This window comes from Oncorhynchus masou, chromosome 29 (genome assembly GCF_036934945.1).
Source record: "Oncorhynchus masou masou isolate Uvic2021 chromosome 29, UVic_Omas_1.1, whole genome shotgun sequence".
Classification (NCBI taxonomy): domain Eukaryota; kingdom Metazoa; phylum Chordata; class Actinopteri; order Salmoniformes; family Salmonidae; genus Oncorhynchus; species Oncorhynchus masou.
The window spans coordinates 73,725,874-73,739,263 of record NC_088240.1 but is presented as its reverse complement, the minus strand read 5'-3'; the positions used below and the strand labels follow the sequence as shown (position 1 = coordinate 73,739,263).

The following is a 13,390-nucleotide window of genomic DNA, read 5'->3' as shown; positions in this document are numbered from 1 at the left end:
ACAGCAGTTGGTGGAGCCAAGAGAACACAATGGTAGATGGTATACATTGTAGCCTGTCAATATGGAATGGGACCAGGGAGGACAACAAGGTGCTCCTCCATGATGCTACAATTGTAACCTACTCAATTAATATTGGCTTATCAATATTATTACATGTGTAGGCCTAATATCAAAGTTAGTCTGCAATCAGGGTTTGGCCCAGTAGAATGTATTTACATGTTTTATTAACCTATAATTAAACAGGAATTCATATTAAGATAAAACTATTTTACAAGAGCCCTGTATACATTAAAAAATACAACCCAGTACATAAATAAGTCCTAATATACACTACCGTTCAAAGGTTTGGGGTCACTTAGAAATGTCCTTGTATTTGAAAGAAAAGCAAAAAAAATGGTCTATTTAAAATAACATAAAATTGATCAGAAATACAGTGTAGACATTGTTAATGTTGTAAATGACTATTGTAGCTGGAAACGGCTGATTTAAAAATAAAATAAAATTGAATATCTACATGGGCATACAGAGGCCCATTTATCAGCAACTGTCACGCCAGTGTTCCAATGGCACGTTGTGTTAGCTAATCCAAGTTTAATTTTAAAAGGCTAATTGATCGTTAGAAAACTGGTGTTCTGATTAAAGCAATAATAGACTAGTTGAGTATCTGGAGCATTAGCATTTGTGGGTTCGATTACAGGATCAACATGTCCAGAAACAGAGCACTTTCTTCTGAAACTCGTCAGTCCATTCATGTTCTGAGAAATGAAAGCGATTCCATGTGAGAAATTACCAAGAAACTGAAGAGCTCGTACAACGCTGTGTACTACTCCCTTCACAGAACAGAGCAAACTGGCTCTAACCAGAATAGAAAGAGGACTTGGAGGCCCCGGTGCACAACTGAGCAAGAGGACAAGTACATTAGTGTCTAGTTTGAGAAACGGACGCCTCACAAGTCCTCAACTGGCAGCTTCATTAAATAGTACCCGCAAAACACTAGTCTCAACGTCAACAGTGAAGAGGCGACTCCGGGATGTTGGCCTTCCAAGCAGAGTTCCTCTGTCCAGTGTCTGTGTTCTTTTGCCCATCTTAATCTTTTCTTTTTATTGACCAGTCTGAGATATGGCTTTTTCTTTACAACTCTGCCTAGAAGGCCAGCAGATACACAACATTAAACATATTTAAGAAAAGCAATCGTATTCTGTAACATAAGTTTCCAATCAATAATTAAGGAATGCTGTGTATTGTTCCACACATAAGAGGCAAAAAAAACAAAATTGACATTTTCCCATTTTGGTGGAGACCAATTGGATCTCCAGAGTTATATTAAGATTTGGTACAGTAACATGAACAATTCCTAGGTCAACAAACTAATACAATCAGTGGAAGCTGCTGACGGGAGGACCGCTCATAATAATGGCTGTAACGGAGCGAATGTAATGGCATCAAACACATGGAAACTATGTGATTGATGTATTTGATACCGTTCCACTCATTCCGCGCCAGCCATTACCACGAGCTTGTCCTCCCCAATTAAGGTGCCACCAACCTCCTGTGGCTACAATATGTATAGGCCATACATTCATTAGCTGGCAATAAAAGTAATACTTAATCGGTATGTTCCTGGTCAATTTTTAAGTGTTGTTATATAGTATGATTGTACCGCTCTGTAACGTTGAGCCCTCCCAGAAAGATTGCAGTTTTGAAACTGCAGTAAAAGTGCAGTAACTGCAGTCAACTGTGGTATTTTGGATGCAGTAAACTGCACTCTAACGGCAGTTACACTGCAAAATTACTGCATTAAGAAAAACTGTTATTTTGGATGCAGTATTTGCAGCGTAATGCAGTTATACTGCACACTGACTGCAATCTTTTTTCGTAAGGGCTGCTGAACAGGTCCTATATTTCTGACAACAGCGAATTTTGCTAGCAAAGGTTAATTGCTTGTATTATTATACTTAGAGGAAATAAATTGTACATTTTACAGGTTATGATCATAACAACTAAGTCTCTGACATATAAAGGCGAACAGTAAACATGCAGGTTTGGGTGTTTTATTTGCTCAAATTCCTTATAGAAAACACTGAAGAGTTTTTATTAGTGAATTTACATTTATGAATATGACATTTTACCATTTGCACAATTAGATTTACAAGGTAAAATTGTTTTTCTTCATCCTTATTTTAAGGAAACCGAGCAGCACATTCTCCTATAACAAAACAAAATTAATCAAGAATATTAACAATTATAAAACTGTAAATATCTTTCCATTTTTTTTTACATGGAGACAATGCCAAAATAAATGCAAAACTGTTTCTGGATGCTCAACACAAAAAGGACAGTCAATGTTAATGTCTTTTTAAAGTTTCTTCAGGTAATGATTCGCAGGGCAATACTTATGGATCATTCTGAAAGAGACCTCTTTGACCTTGTTAACAAGCAGGTATGAGTGGTAATAACCAGACTTTTTTCCAACAGATATTAGTGACCAATGTATTCCAGTAAGTTGTGACAAGGAATGGATACAATATCCCTTTGAAAAAAGGGAGCAAGGAGAAACAAATGTTTCCTATTGGTGAGGCAACTGGATTAAGCGAGGGTAGGTCAAGAAGGTGAGGTCTGTGTCAGGACCCGGTTACGAACCTGGGTCTCCGGAGTGAGAAACAGTCACTTAACCAACTGAGCCACGAATAGTCAGCAGAACCCAGAAGATGAGGCAGACACAGCAGTACTTAAGACGGTGTATTTAATAAAGTAAAAAGGAGAAGTCCTTCAATACAAAATGGCAAATCCAAAAGGTGGTAGGTATAGCACAAAAAAAGCCTCAAGAGATACTCAAAAACAGAATTCCACAAGAGCATCCACCGGAAACGACAAGAATACACAGAACACTAGGGCTGGGTGCTAACATACAAACACAGAGCACAGAACTGAGGGAAACTAAGGGTTTAAATACAATCAGGGGAAACGAGGCACAGGTGCAAATAATAATGGGGAACAAGGGAAAAACATAAGGTCAAAAAGCACAATGGGGGCATCTAGTGACCAAAACCCGGAACAACCCTGGCCAAATCCTGACAGTCTGGCTACACCTCTAAACAACGAGAGTTCCAGATGGAATAGCATCAAAGACTATAGCAAACTCTAGGTGTAACAGGGATATTGTAACGAGATAACATTCCTCATAATTGAGTAACAATCCTTCTGCATTAAAAAGTTGAGTAGGATATGATTATTAAACCAGTTCTTAAAAAATAAAGACTTGTTTCTTTACAAAATATCCTTATTGTTCCAAATGAAATACCTATGCGGGGGAAAATTATGTTTATATATTAACGACCACACTAAGAATACTTGTCTTTGAAAAGCAGATAATGTTGTAGGAATCTTATCAATGTTATAGTTACAAAGGAACATAAAATTGAGGCCACCAAAACGGGAAAAGATATGAGGGCTGAGATTCCAAATTGAAGTTGGATTCTTTAAGAAATGTTTAGCCCAAAGTAGGAAAATCATTTTTACCCCCAGATGAAGTTGAAAAGAACCTGGTCAACCCCTTTTACCTATTTTGTTATCAAGATGTAGGGACTGGGCTGCATAAGTAAGTCTGGAGATACCTTCAGCTTTAGAAAGCAATACTCAACCTTTCAAGGATAAATCCCTCTGCAACCAATGGTTCAACTTCTTTTTGGGTTTTTTCAATAATAGGTATGAAATTTAATAAGCACCTTTCCTGTTGATTCTTAGATATGGTAATCCCAAGGTATGTTACTTTTTCCTTGACTGGAATATTGTATATACTGTAGAGGGTATCACAGTCTTTAACAGCAAATAATTCCCACTTATTTAGGTTTAGGCAAAGACCAGATGATTTGGAAAATATATTTATCACATTGATTGCCGTAGGAATCTGGTCAGCATCTTTCAAAAAGAGGGTGATGTCATCTGCAAGCTGATTTATGATAATATCTCTGTCAGCAATAGAGATCCCTTTTATGTCACTGGATTTAACAGAACTTGTAAGAAGTTGGGTTGCAAGCAGGAAGAGGTAAGGCAAAATTGGGCAACCTTGCCTAATTCCTCTTTTCAAATCAAATCTAGGAGAAGTGCCATGCTTTAATTTAAAGGATCTGTTCCTGTTCATATAAACATTTAATTGTACTACAAAATTATTCCTCAACCAAATTTCTCAAGGGAGACAAATAGAAACTCATGTTTCACTGTATCAAAGGCTTTATAAAAGTTTAAGAAGACAATAAAACTATCTTTGAGGATTAGATCAGAATAGTCAATAAGGTCTAACACCAGTCGGATATTATTATACAGTTGAAGTCGGAAGTTTACATACACTTAAGTTGGAGACATTAAAACTAGATTTTCAACCACTCCACAAATTTCTTGTTAACAAACTATAGTTTTGGCAAGTCGGTTAGGACATCTACTTTGTGCATGACACAAGTCATTTTTCCAACAATTGTTTACAGACAGATTATTTCACTTATAATCACAATTCCAGTGTGTCAGACGTTTACATACACTAAGTTGACTGTGCCTTTAAACAGCTTTGGAAAATTCATGAAAATTATGTCATGACTTTAGAAGCTTCTGTTAGGCTAATTTATATAATTTTAGTCAATTGGTGGTGTACCTGTGGATGTATTTCAAGACCTACCTTCAAACTCAGTGCCACTTTGCTTGACATCAGGGGAAAATCAAAAGAAATCAGCCAAGACCTCAGAAAATTGTAGAGATCCACAAGTCTGATTTATCCTTGGGAGCAATTTCCAAATGCCTGAAGGTGCCACGTTGTAACGGATGTCGTCTGGAGATAGAGAGGAGGACCAAGGTGCAGCGTGGTAAGTGTTCATGTCTTTTTAATAAACAAACTGAACACTGGAACAAAACAATAAACGATGTGAACAAAACGAAACAGTACCGTGTGGCCCAAACACTCACACGGAAACAAACACCCACAAACCAAAAGTGAAACCCAGGCTACCTAAGTATGATTCTCAGTCAGGGACAACAATTGACAGCTGCCTCTGATTGAGAACCATACTCGGCCGAACTCAAAAACCAACATAGAAAAACAAACAGACTGCCCAACTCACGCCCTGACCATACTAAAACACAGACAAAAACAAAGGAACTAAGGTCAGAACGTGACAGTACCGCCCCCCCCCCCCAAAGGTGTGGACTCCGGCCACAAAACCTGAACCTATATGGGAGGGCCTGGGTGGGCGTCTGTCCGCGGGGCGGCTCCGGCACGGGACGTGGACCCGGCACGGGATGTGGACCCCACTTCACCATAGTTTTTTTTTGCACCTCTTAGCCCGCCTCCGTGGCCTCTTTAGAGCGGCTACCCTGGCCACCGACCTTGGTCTGGGGACCCACGCCACGTGTCGGGTGCCATGTACGCTGGCCGATAGGAGACGCACTGGAGACCAGATGCGCAGAGCCGGCTTCATGGCACCTGGCTCGATGCCCACTCTAGCCCGGCCGATACGGGGAGCTGGGATGTAGCGCACCTGGCTAAGCACACGTACTGCTCCACTGCATAACACGATGCCTGACCAGTACGACACCCTCTCTCTCCACGGTAAGCACGGGGAGTTGGCGCAGGTCTCCAACCTGACTTCGCCACACTCCCCGTGTTCCCCCTCCCAATACATTTTTGGGGCTGCCTCTCACGTTCATCTGTACAAACAATAGTACGCAAGTATAAACACCATGGGACCATGCAGCCATCATACCATTCAAGAAGGAGATATGTTCTGTCTCCTAGAGATGAACATACTTTGGTGCGAAAAGTGCAAATTAATCCCAGAACAACAGGAAAGGACCTTGTGAAGATGCTGGAGGAAACGGGTACAAAAGTATCTATATCCACAGTAAAACGAGTCCTAAGGACTCCGCAAGGAAGAATCCACTGTTCCAAAACCGCCCCCAAAAAAGCCAAACTACAGTTTGCAACTGCACATGGGGACATATTTATTCTGTGATTCGTTGTCATTAAAGACTGTTTCTGAAAGGATTCATGCTGTTGCACAAATTATTGAACCAGCTGAGGGGACACTGGTTACCATCAAGTACGCAGATGGAGGAAGCCAGAGGAAGAGGTTCTTCCTCTCTCAAACCTTCTCAGGTACAGTACAACAAGATAATATCCACTTTCTCTCAGGAAAGGTCTTGGACCTCATTAAACTTGTTAATGTGCAATTATCTCAATGCTTATAGGACATAGTAATGTTCGTTGGGGCCCCTGATACTGTCATCCGCCAGTTACACACGTGCCCAGGCAGGAACAGTGGAGGACAGCGGGATTGTTAAAGATGCGGTTTTCTTCATAGACGCTGGCTGAGGATCAGGTGGAGTAGACTACTATCACATTTAGACGGATTCAACAATCTGACATATGTACTAGTGCTCCTTCATGCTTATATCTGAAAAAAATAACATAGGGCAGTGGTTGTCAAACCTCAGGGACACCTTGCCGTTACATGTATTTTATATATTAGAGTTACTACAATAGATTAAACTAATCTACAATAGATTAAATTAATCAGCTACTAATCAAGGCCAATACTTGGTGAATTTGTTTAGCTATTTCTGGGCTACTACTACATTGTGAAACATATGTAGTGTCTACACCCACCAGGTCCCCACCTGGCTCACAAGTATCTACACCCACCAGGTCCCCACCTGCCTCACCAGTGTCTACACCCACCAGGTCCCCACCTGGCTCACAAGTATCTACACCCACCAGGTCCCCACCTGCCTCACCAGTGTCTACACCCACCAGGTCCCCACCTGCCTTGGCATCCACTGATGAAGAGTATGCTTGATATTAACCATTCAAAAGTTCTGAATAATTGTGAGATCTATGTTTTGGGTTAATAATGTTTGCTATTATGTTTTTATTTTAAAGAAATTCTCTGAAGACGCTACTCTTCAGGCTGGCTAAAAAAGTGGACAGAGAACACACCCCATTGGCCAATATGGTAAATGTTTCTCAGAGCCAGGTCCTGCCATCCTCGACGCCACCTGCAAGGTAAACATAGTGTTTGTAGACACAAATGTATGGGGAGGAATCCATCTGATGGTGTACCACTTCGAGAGCTTGCCTTCCTTCTCCTAAGGGAGAAAATCGTTGCTTGTTCACTGGGCAAGAGGACTCCAAATCCCTGGAGCTGAACAGAGATGGTATGTACATTATTCAATTACAATACATAATAAAGCTGATATTTTCAACACTTATTAAGAGGAACTACAGTTAAATGCCTATTTCGCTTCTAAGCCTACGGATCTGAATTTGGTATAGAATCTAATTTACCCAGCAGTGGATTTATGAATTGTCTTAGAAAGACAGTGTTTTTCATGTAAATGTTGTACCAAAGCTATGGTACACTTCTTTCTGAATGTGCATTAAATGACAGTTGTTATGCTCGTGTTACAAAGCATCATACCTATACCATCAAGTGTTGCCAATCATTCAAAGTAAAGCAAATCATCCACTGAAATTTGTGTTATGATTATTGGTTTAATGTTATATATATATGTGTATATATCGTATGATCCATATCATGACGTTTCCTGTCTTCCCTCCAATATTTGTTTGTTTCATTATTATTTCTGTAGCACGCGAGTCTGGCCAATACCAGACTTTGGGGGCAATGGTGGCAGTCTGTCTGGTGCAAGCTGGAGCAGCATCACCTTTCTTGAGTGAATGGATATTCCGTTTGCTGGCACTGCTGCCTAATTCCCCCCCCGCCTGGACTGGATGACATTATGGAGGATACCTTCTGAGATGCACTCAAAAAGGTTCAGTTCAATGAGAACTTTTTTAACATTACAGTGTAAGAAAGGTTACCTAAAGTACATATTTAATAGGTAATAAAACCCAGGGAATTCATTCCTTCACATATACAAGCCTGGAAGAGGCCAGATTGACATCATTTGAAGCAATGGACACATTCACAATGCTGGGGGTGTACAAATACCTTACCAGCTTGACAGAGTGAGACAGGTTTGTGAAATAAACTACAGAGGCATTTCTCACTGACAGACTGTAGGAACCTATTAAGCAGTGAGTACAGGGGACAAATAAAGTAGTTATGTAGAAATGACAGTTAAATATTTGGTCATCTTTTGGATTCACCATCAAAAATTCCTGTTTTAGATTTACAGAACTGCTGAAGACCCTTCTAGAATGTCTGAGGGCACACCCACACATGCTTCGTGAGCTTTTTGTGGCTGGTGTCACAAAGCCGTTGACATCTGAAGACCTTTTGGAGCTGTTCCTACCAAACGCTCCCCGGCGGGTACTAACAGCAGGAGACAGGAGGAACTAGTTCTATTCTGCTGGAGGTCTTCCTCTTAGAGATCGATGGTAAGTTCATGATTGCTATTGTCTGAGAAAACATATAATATTTGGATACAACTACATTGTCAATGTATCAATATAGTGATGTTCAGATTAAATGAACCCTGTTTGAAACGGATTGGTCAAATTTACAGGACTTGGCTTCGACACACAGCCAACATTAGAGTTCCTGCCTGAACACAAGGTCTACCCTGAGGCAAACACTTGCGAGTTGTGATGCGTTTACCCATGCACCAGAATTACAAACAATTCAAGAAGTTCATGGTGGAAGGCATAATTCAAGCCCCAACATTTGGCTTTACTTAGATCGATAGGTGTCATGCCTTAGGGATAATGGATAACATACATTCTAAAGTGTATTTACCAATTCGACAATGTTATCTCTTTGAGATCATGTCCATTTTTGAAGTAGAATATTTTAATACAAAAATACAATTGAGATGTTAGGTTGATGGATACAATTTAGCTGTTATGCTGTGGGTTCAGTTGAGATGTTTATATGAAATGTGCTTTTCTTTAAAACATCAAGTTGTGGATTAGATGGGCACCCTCTCAATATTGTCTTTCACAATTTAGAGACTTAACAGTGCTCAAGGTATTTTGCAAAACTGACTCAGTCAATTTGACTTTGTTCAGCACTTTCATTTATGTAAAATGTTCTGGGAGGGAAAACCAGGCGCTGAGACAAACCGCTGGTGGGCTTGAACTGGCAACAGACACAGAAAACACAGGTAGAAACACACAGGGGATAATGGGGAAGATGGGTGACACCTGGAGGGGGTGGAGACCAGCACAAGGACAGGTGAAACAGATCAGGGCGTGACAGAGTGTTGTGATGCATTTGTTTTATGATGAAAGTATACAATTATTTTTTATTCTGAAAAGCACAGCAAAACATAACAAATAACATATTAAACACCAGATTGTGGTTCCACAGGTTTTTAAAATAATTACCAGTATTTGGTGGGGAAGGGGGGGAAATCGATTAAACAAACAAATGCATATTTGGGGTACTACTGCCCACATCCTGTACTCAACAGTACAAAACGGAATTTAAAAAAGTACATTTCTTTTTTAGCTGCATTCCTCTCTTTCATCAATTTTGATCAGCAGTGACAAAAAATGAGACACGAGGGCATCCCACACTCATTTTAGATCCGAAGGTGTCTTTATTTTCATATGATCTCACTCATATCACTATCTCCTTTGACATATTACATGTGTGGCATTTCAACATTGACACAGAGGGGCACTCGTGTGTTTTCTTGGAACTACATACACTACTATCTTGTTTAAATTTCTCACATTTTAGGCATCCAGCTGAGGCCTTGGACGGATCATGTTCCACTGAAATGGGCACAGGGGTATAAGAATAGTGATTTTTAGTGTGGTGACAAAGTAGTTGAACAGGAGAAGAGGATGTGGCTACTTGTGGAGGGAGGGCAGTGGGGGTGGTGGGTTGAACATCTGCAGTGAAGCTGATTGGTTACTCTGTCTCATCGCATCTTGACTAAAATAAAGATTTAGAAATTAGTTCGACATTGCCATAGCGCATCAGCTGAAAATACGACATTAACATACTCCCAGAAATAGCAATACATTCAGTATTCACTGAATGAAGTAGCCTACCCATCCCCATCTACAATTGTTTTCATTAATGAAAAAAATATACTATAGCACATTCAATTACATTATTATTGTAGACTATAGACTACTCCTGTATCTGTTTGAATGTTAAATGACGAGATGGAGGCATTGATGCGAGTAACATTCTTGTTCAGTACATCACAACACATCCGGGTATCTCAAGCACCCCGGTAAAACACAAGAGTTGCAGTAATCAACATTTACCAACAGATGGCATCACTGTGCCATCATCACTCTATGATCCAGATCGTCTTCCCCGATTCAAACAATAACAAATAGCAACACAGACAGAGCCCGCTATTTTTTGCAGGGGCCTGTTGCACAAAACTAGGATAAGGGATTAAGCCAGGATATCTTGGTGATCCTGGCTCAATTGATCCATAATCCGGTTGCACTAAAGATGGATAGGGGGCAGGAGGATATGTTATGGTATAAATTACCATGGAGATTTATTCTGTGGAGCTAGCCTGCTCCAGACCAGGCTAAATTCCAGGATCTATTTAATCTCATCCCTAATGTCAGTCAGCAGTCACCACAAATGGAAACCAATAGTTATTTCACTGCTCACTATACATTGTTATCACATATAACTAGACCCACTGTTATTAAACGTTTGTGATCATTAATTTCAATGATTTTGGATAAAAAATGATTTTTAGATGATGTTGCTATCATTAGATAATTTACAGTTTCCCATAGACTATAAGGCTATATATAAAATGATAGAATATTAGGGCCACAGAGGGGAAAAAAACACAAGTCATATTATTGTAACCAGTTGTTTTAAAGGAGGACAGTTGTTAAAATGACAGATGTGGGGCATTTCGTGAAATTGTACTTCAGTATGGTTTCATAAACAAAGACATGCTGATGTGCCAGAATATTAAGTATCACATTGTCATAAGTATCAAAACTGTAAAAACAATATGTAGCTTTTCTGCAGAAAGAACCAGCCTCATAAATGTATGACTTTATCCTTTTTCTTCAGTGTGGCCCTAGTACTCTGTCATATAAACAAATACACATTCCATATGAATATAAAAACACAATGTGTAACATTATGTTCCTTTATTGAATAAGGACAAAACAAAGCAGGTAAACCATCAGCTCCTTTCGAAACTGAAGTCACAGTGACTCTACAAGATGGAAAGCACAGAATCCAAGCATATTATACAAAATGATACATACACATTCAAAGGTCTGTATATAACACACCCTGCATGTCTGCACACTAAAATAAATGCAGGACAAATCCATACACATCAACTGAACAGACAAATGAATGGATGCAGTAGCCTCCCTGCAGCCTTGTATTACACACAGTATACCGCACAAACATCATAAGAGGCCAAATTCGTCAAAAAACGAACCCAAAAAAACCCAAATTCCTCTGCCACCGCAGGACATATTTAACCAAAATTGAAAGCACACATACTAACTAAAATAATTCAACACATATTGGTCCCTCAGCAGCCGACCACTGTCGTCATCAGGGAAGATTGCCGGATTGTCCCAGTCCATGGCTGGTGGCACTCTGGGGGCCCTCTCCTTCCTCAGGCAGGCCACATTGTGGAGGACAGCACAAGCCACAGTAATATCACATGCCCTAACAGGGCTGACCCTTAATTTGTGAAGGCAGTGAAAGCGTGCCTTCAGGAGGCCAAAGGTCATTTCAACTCTGGCCCTGGTCCTGGCATGGGCATGGTTGTAGGCCTGCTGTGCTTCCTGGGGGTCTGTGAAAGGTGTCAGGAGAAAAGGCTGGCAGCCATACCCCCTGTCTCCCAGCAACACACCAGAGAATTCACCTGTCAACACAAAATCTCATCATTACTACCTCATAAACACAGTGATATTCTTGACACAGCCATGATGGTTATAAATAGGGGTTGTGTGGCTTACCTTGTGATAGGCACTGATAGATTTCAGAGGCCCGAAAGATTCTGGAGTCATGGACTGAGCCAGGCCATTTTGCCACAACATTGCTGATCACACAGTCAGCATTGCAGACCATCTGAAATCATAAGATGAGGAATATTACACCAATCAATGCACATCACTGGCAATGCAGAGTGTTCGTCAATGGACAATATCAAAAAGTTATGTTCACCTGAACATTAATGCTGTGAAAGGATTTCCTATTCACAAAATCGGCCTCATGGGCACCTGAGGGGGCTTTTATCCTTATGTGTGTGCAGTCCACTGCACCAATGACATTGGGGAAACCTGTCACACAAAGTAATGAGTATCCTACTATGTGTTAACAGTTGTCCTGTAATTTGTAGATCCTCTTACCTGCAATCCTATAGAACTCCTCTTTGATGTCACAGAGTCTTCTGTGGCCAGGGAAGGAGATGAAGACATCTGCTAATGCTTTGATAGCCAGACACACACTCCTTATTGTGCGGCAAATTGTGGCCTTGTTCAGCTGTTCTGCATCCCCCACTGAGTACAGGAAGGCTCCACTAGCAAAAAGCGCAAGGCCACACAAACCATTTGCTCCACACTCAGTGCATGGCTCCGTGCAGTGCGGTGCTTAATCCTGGGACCCAGTAGTCTGCATAGATACCTGATGCCATCTGCAGAAAACCTGTATCTTTCATATAGATGGTCATCAGGGAAGGCCAGTGGGTCCAACCGGTCCCTGAAGACCCTTTCTCGCCTGAAGGCTCTCCTCAGCACAAGTGCTTCTTCATCCACCACATCTCGCACGAATGGGCATGCCATTGTCAGAGCAGAAAGGAACACACAATTTTGGGCCTTCATATAGGCTAGTGGCCACACCTGGTGCTGGGGGGGTGGGCAAAAGAGGGCGATGCCTTATAACGATGACTTGGTTGTACTGATTGCTGGGAAAATAAAAAAAACCTTAGAAAGATGCCACCGTCCTGTGTGCTCACAATAAGAGCTCATATGTCATGGCTCACTTGACCGAGGTAGAGGTTAGTACCAAGGTTAGTATCAGGGGTAAATATTTATTTATTTGAATTTTTACCCCTTTTTCTCCCCAATTTCGTGGTATCCACGGGTGGCGCCCTTAACCACTGCGCCAACCGGGAGGCCCCCAGTGGTAAATATTTTGATATCAATGTAAATGGCCCTATGGTCTGTGAGGGGAGTAGTACAAATATTTGTAGTAACACACTATCAATACATTTGGATATAAGCCAAAAAGATATTCTGGACTGTCTGGAACCTGTTTTGTTACTCCAAGTGAGCGATCTGTTGGCCGGAAACCTCTCTCTCCATATATCAGTGAGATCAAATTTTTCCATAAAAAGTATTAAACCCAAATTCTGATTGGTTGGCCTACCTGGGGGCCATCTATCAGTTGAATTATCTATAGTAATGTTAAAGTCCCCTCCT

General features: G+C 40.8%; 1 protein-coding gene and 1 long non-coding RNA gene across 3 annotated transcripts; one reads left to right on the top strand and one right to left on the bottom strand.

The window, feature by feature from the left end:
• The first annotated feature begins 2,997 nt into the window (after nt 1-2,997).
• On the top strand, nt 2,998-8,380 carry LOC135520497 (uncharacterized). Of its 2 annotated transcripts, XR_010452395.1 has the most exons (6): nt 2,998-6,365; nt 6,692-6,832; nt 6,926-7,048; nt 7,137-7,200; nt 7,636-7,818; nt 8,177-8,380. It is a non-coding gene; the product is annotated as an uncharacterized LOC135520497 (long non-coding RNA). The 2 variants fall into 2 exon arrangements; XR_010452394.1 differs by having other exon boundaries at nt 6,926-7,200.
• A 2,677-nt stretch (nt 8,381-11,057) lies between these two features.
• On the bottom strand, nt 11,058-12,969 carry LOC135520496 (putative nuclease HARBI1). Its single transcript, XM_064946100.1, has 3 exons — nt 12,320-12,969; nt 11,927-12,038; nt 11,058-11,832 (listed from the first exon to the last, which is right to left on the bottom strand). Exons 1-3 carry the CDS (start codon nt 12,386-12,388, stop codon nt 11,462-11,464), a joined length of 552 nt encoding a protein of 183 aa, XP_064802172.1. The 5' UTR covers nt 12,389-12,969; the 3' UTR covers nt 11,058-11,461.
• Between the last annotated feature and the right edge of the window lie 421 nt (nt 12,970-13,390).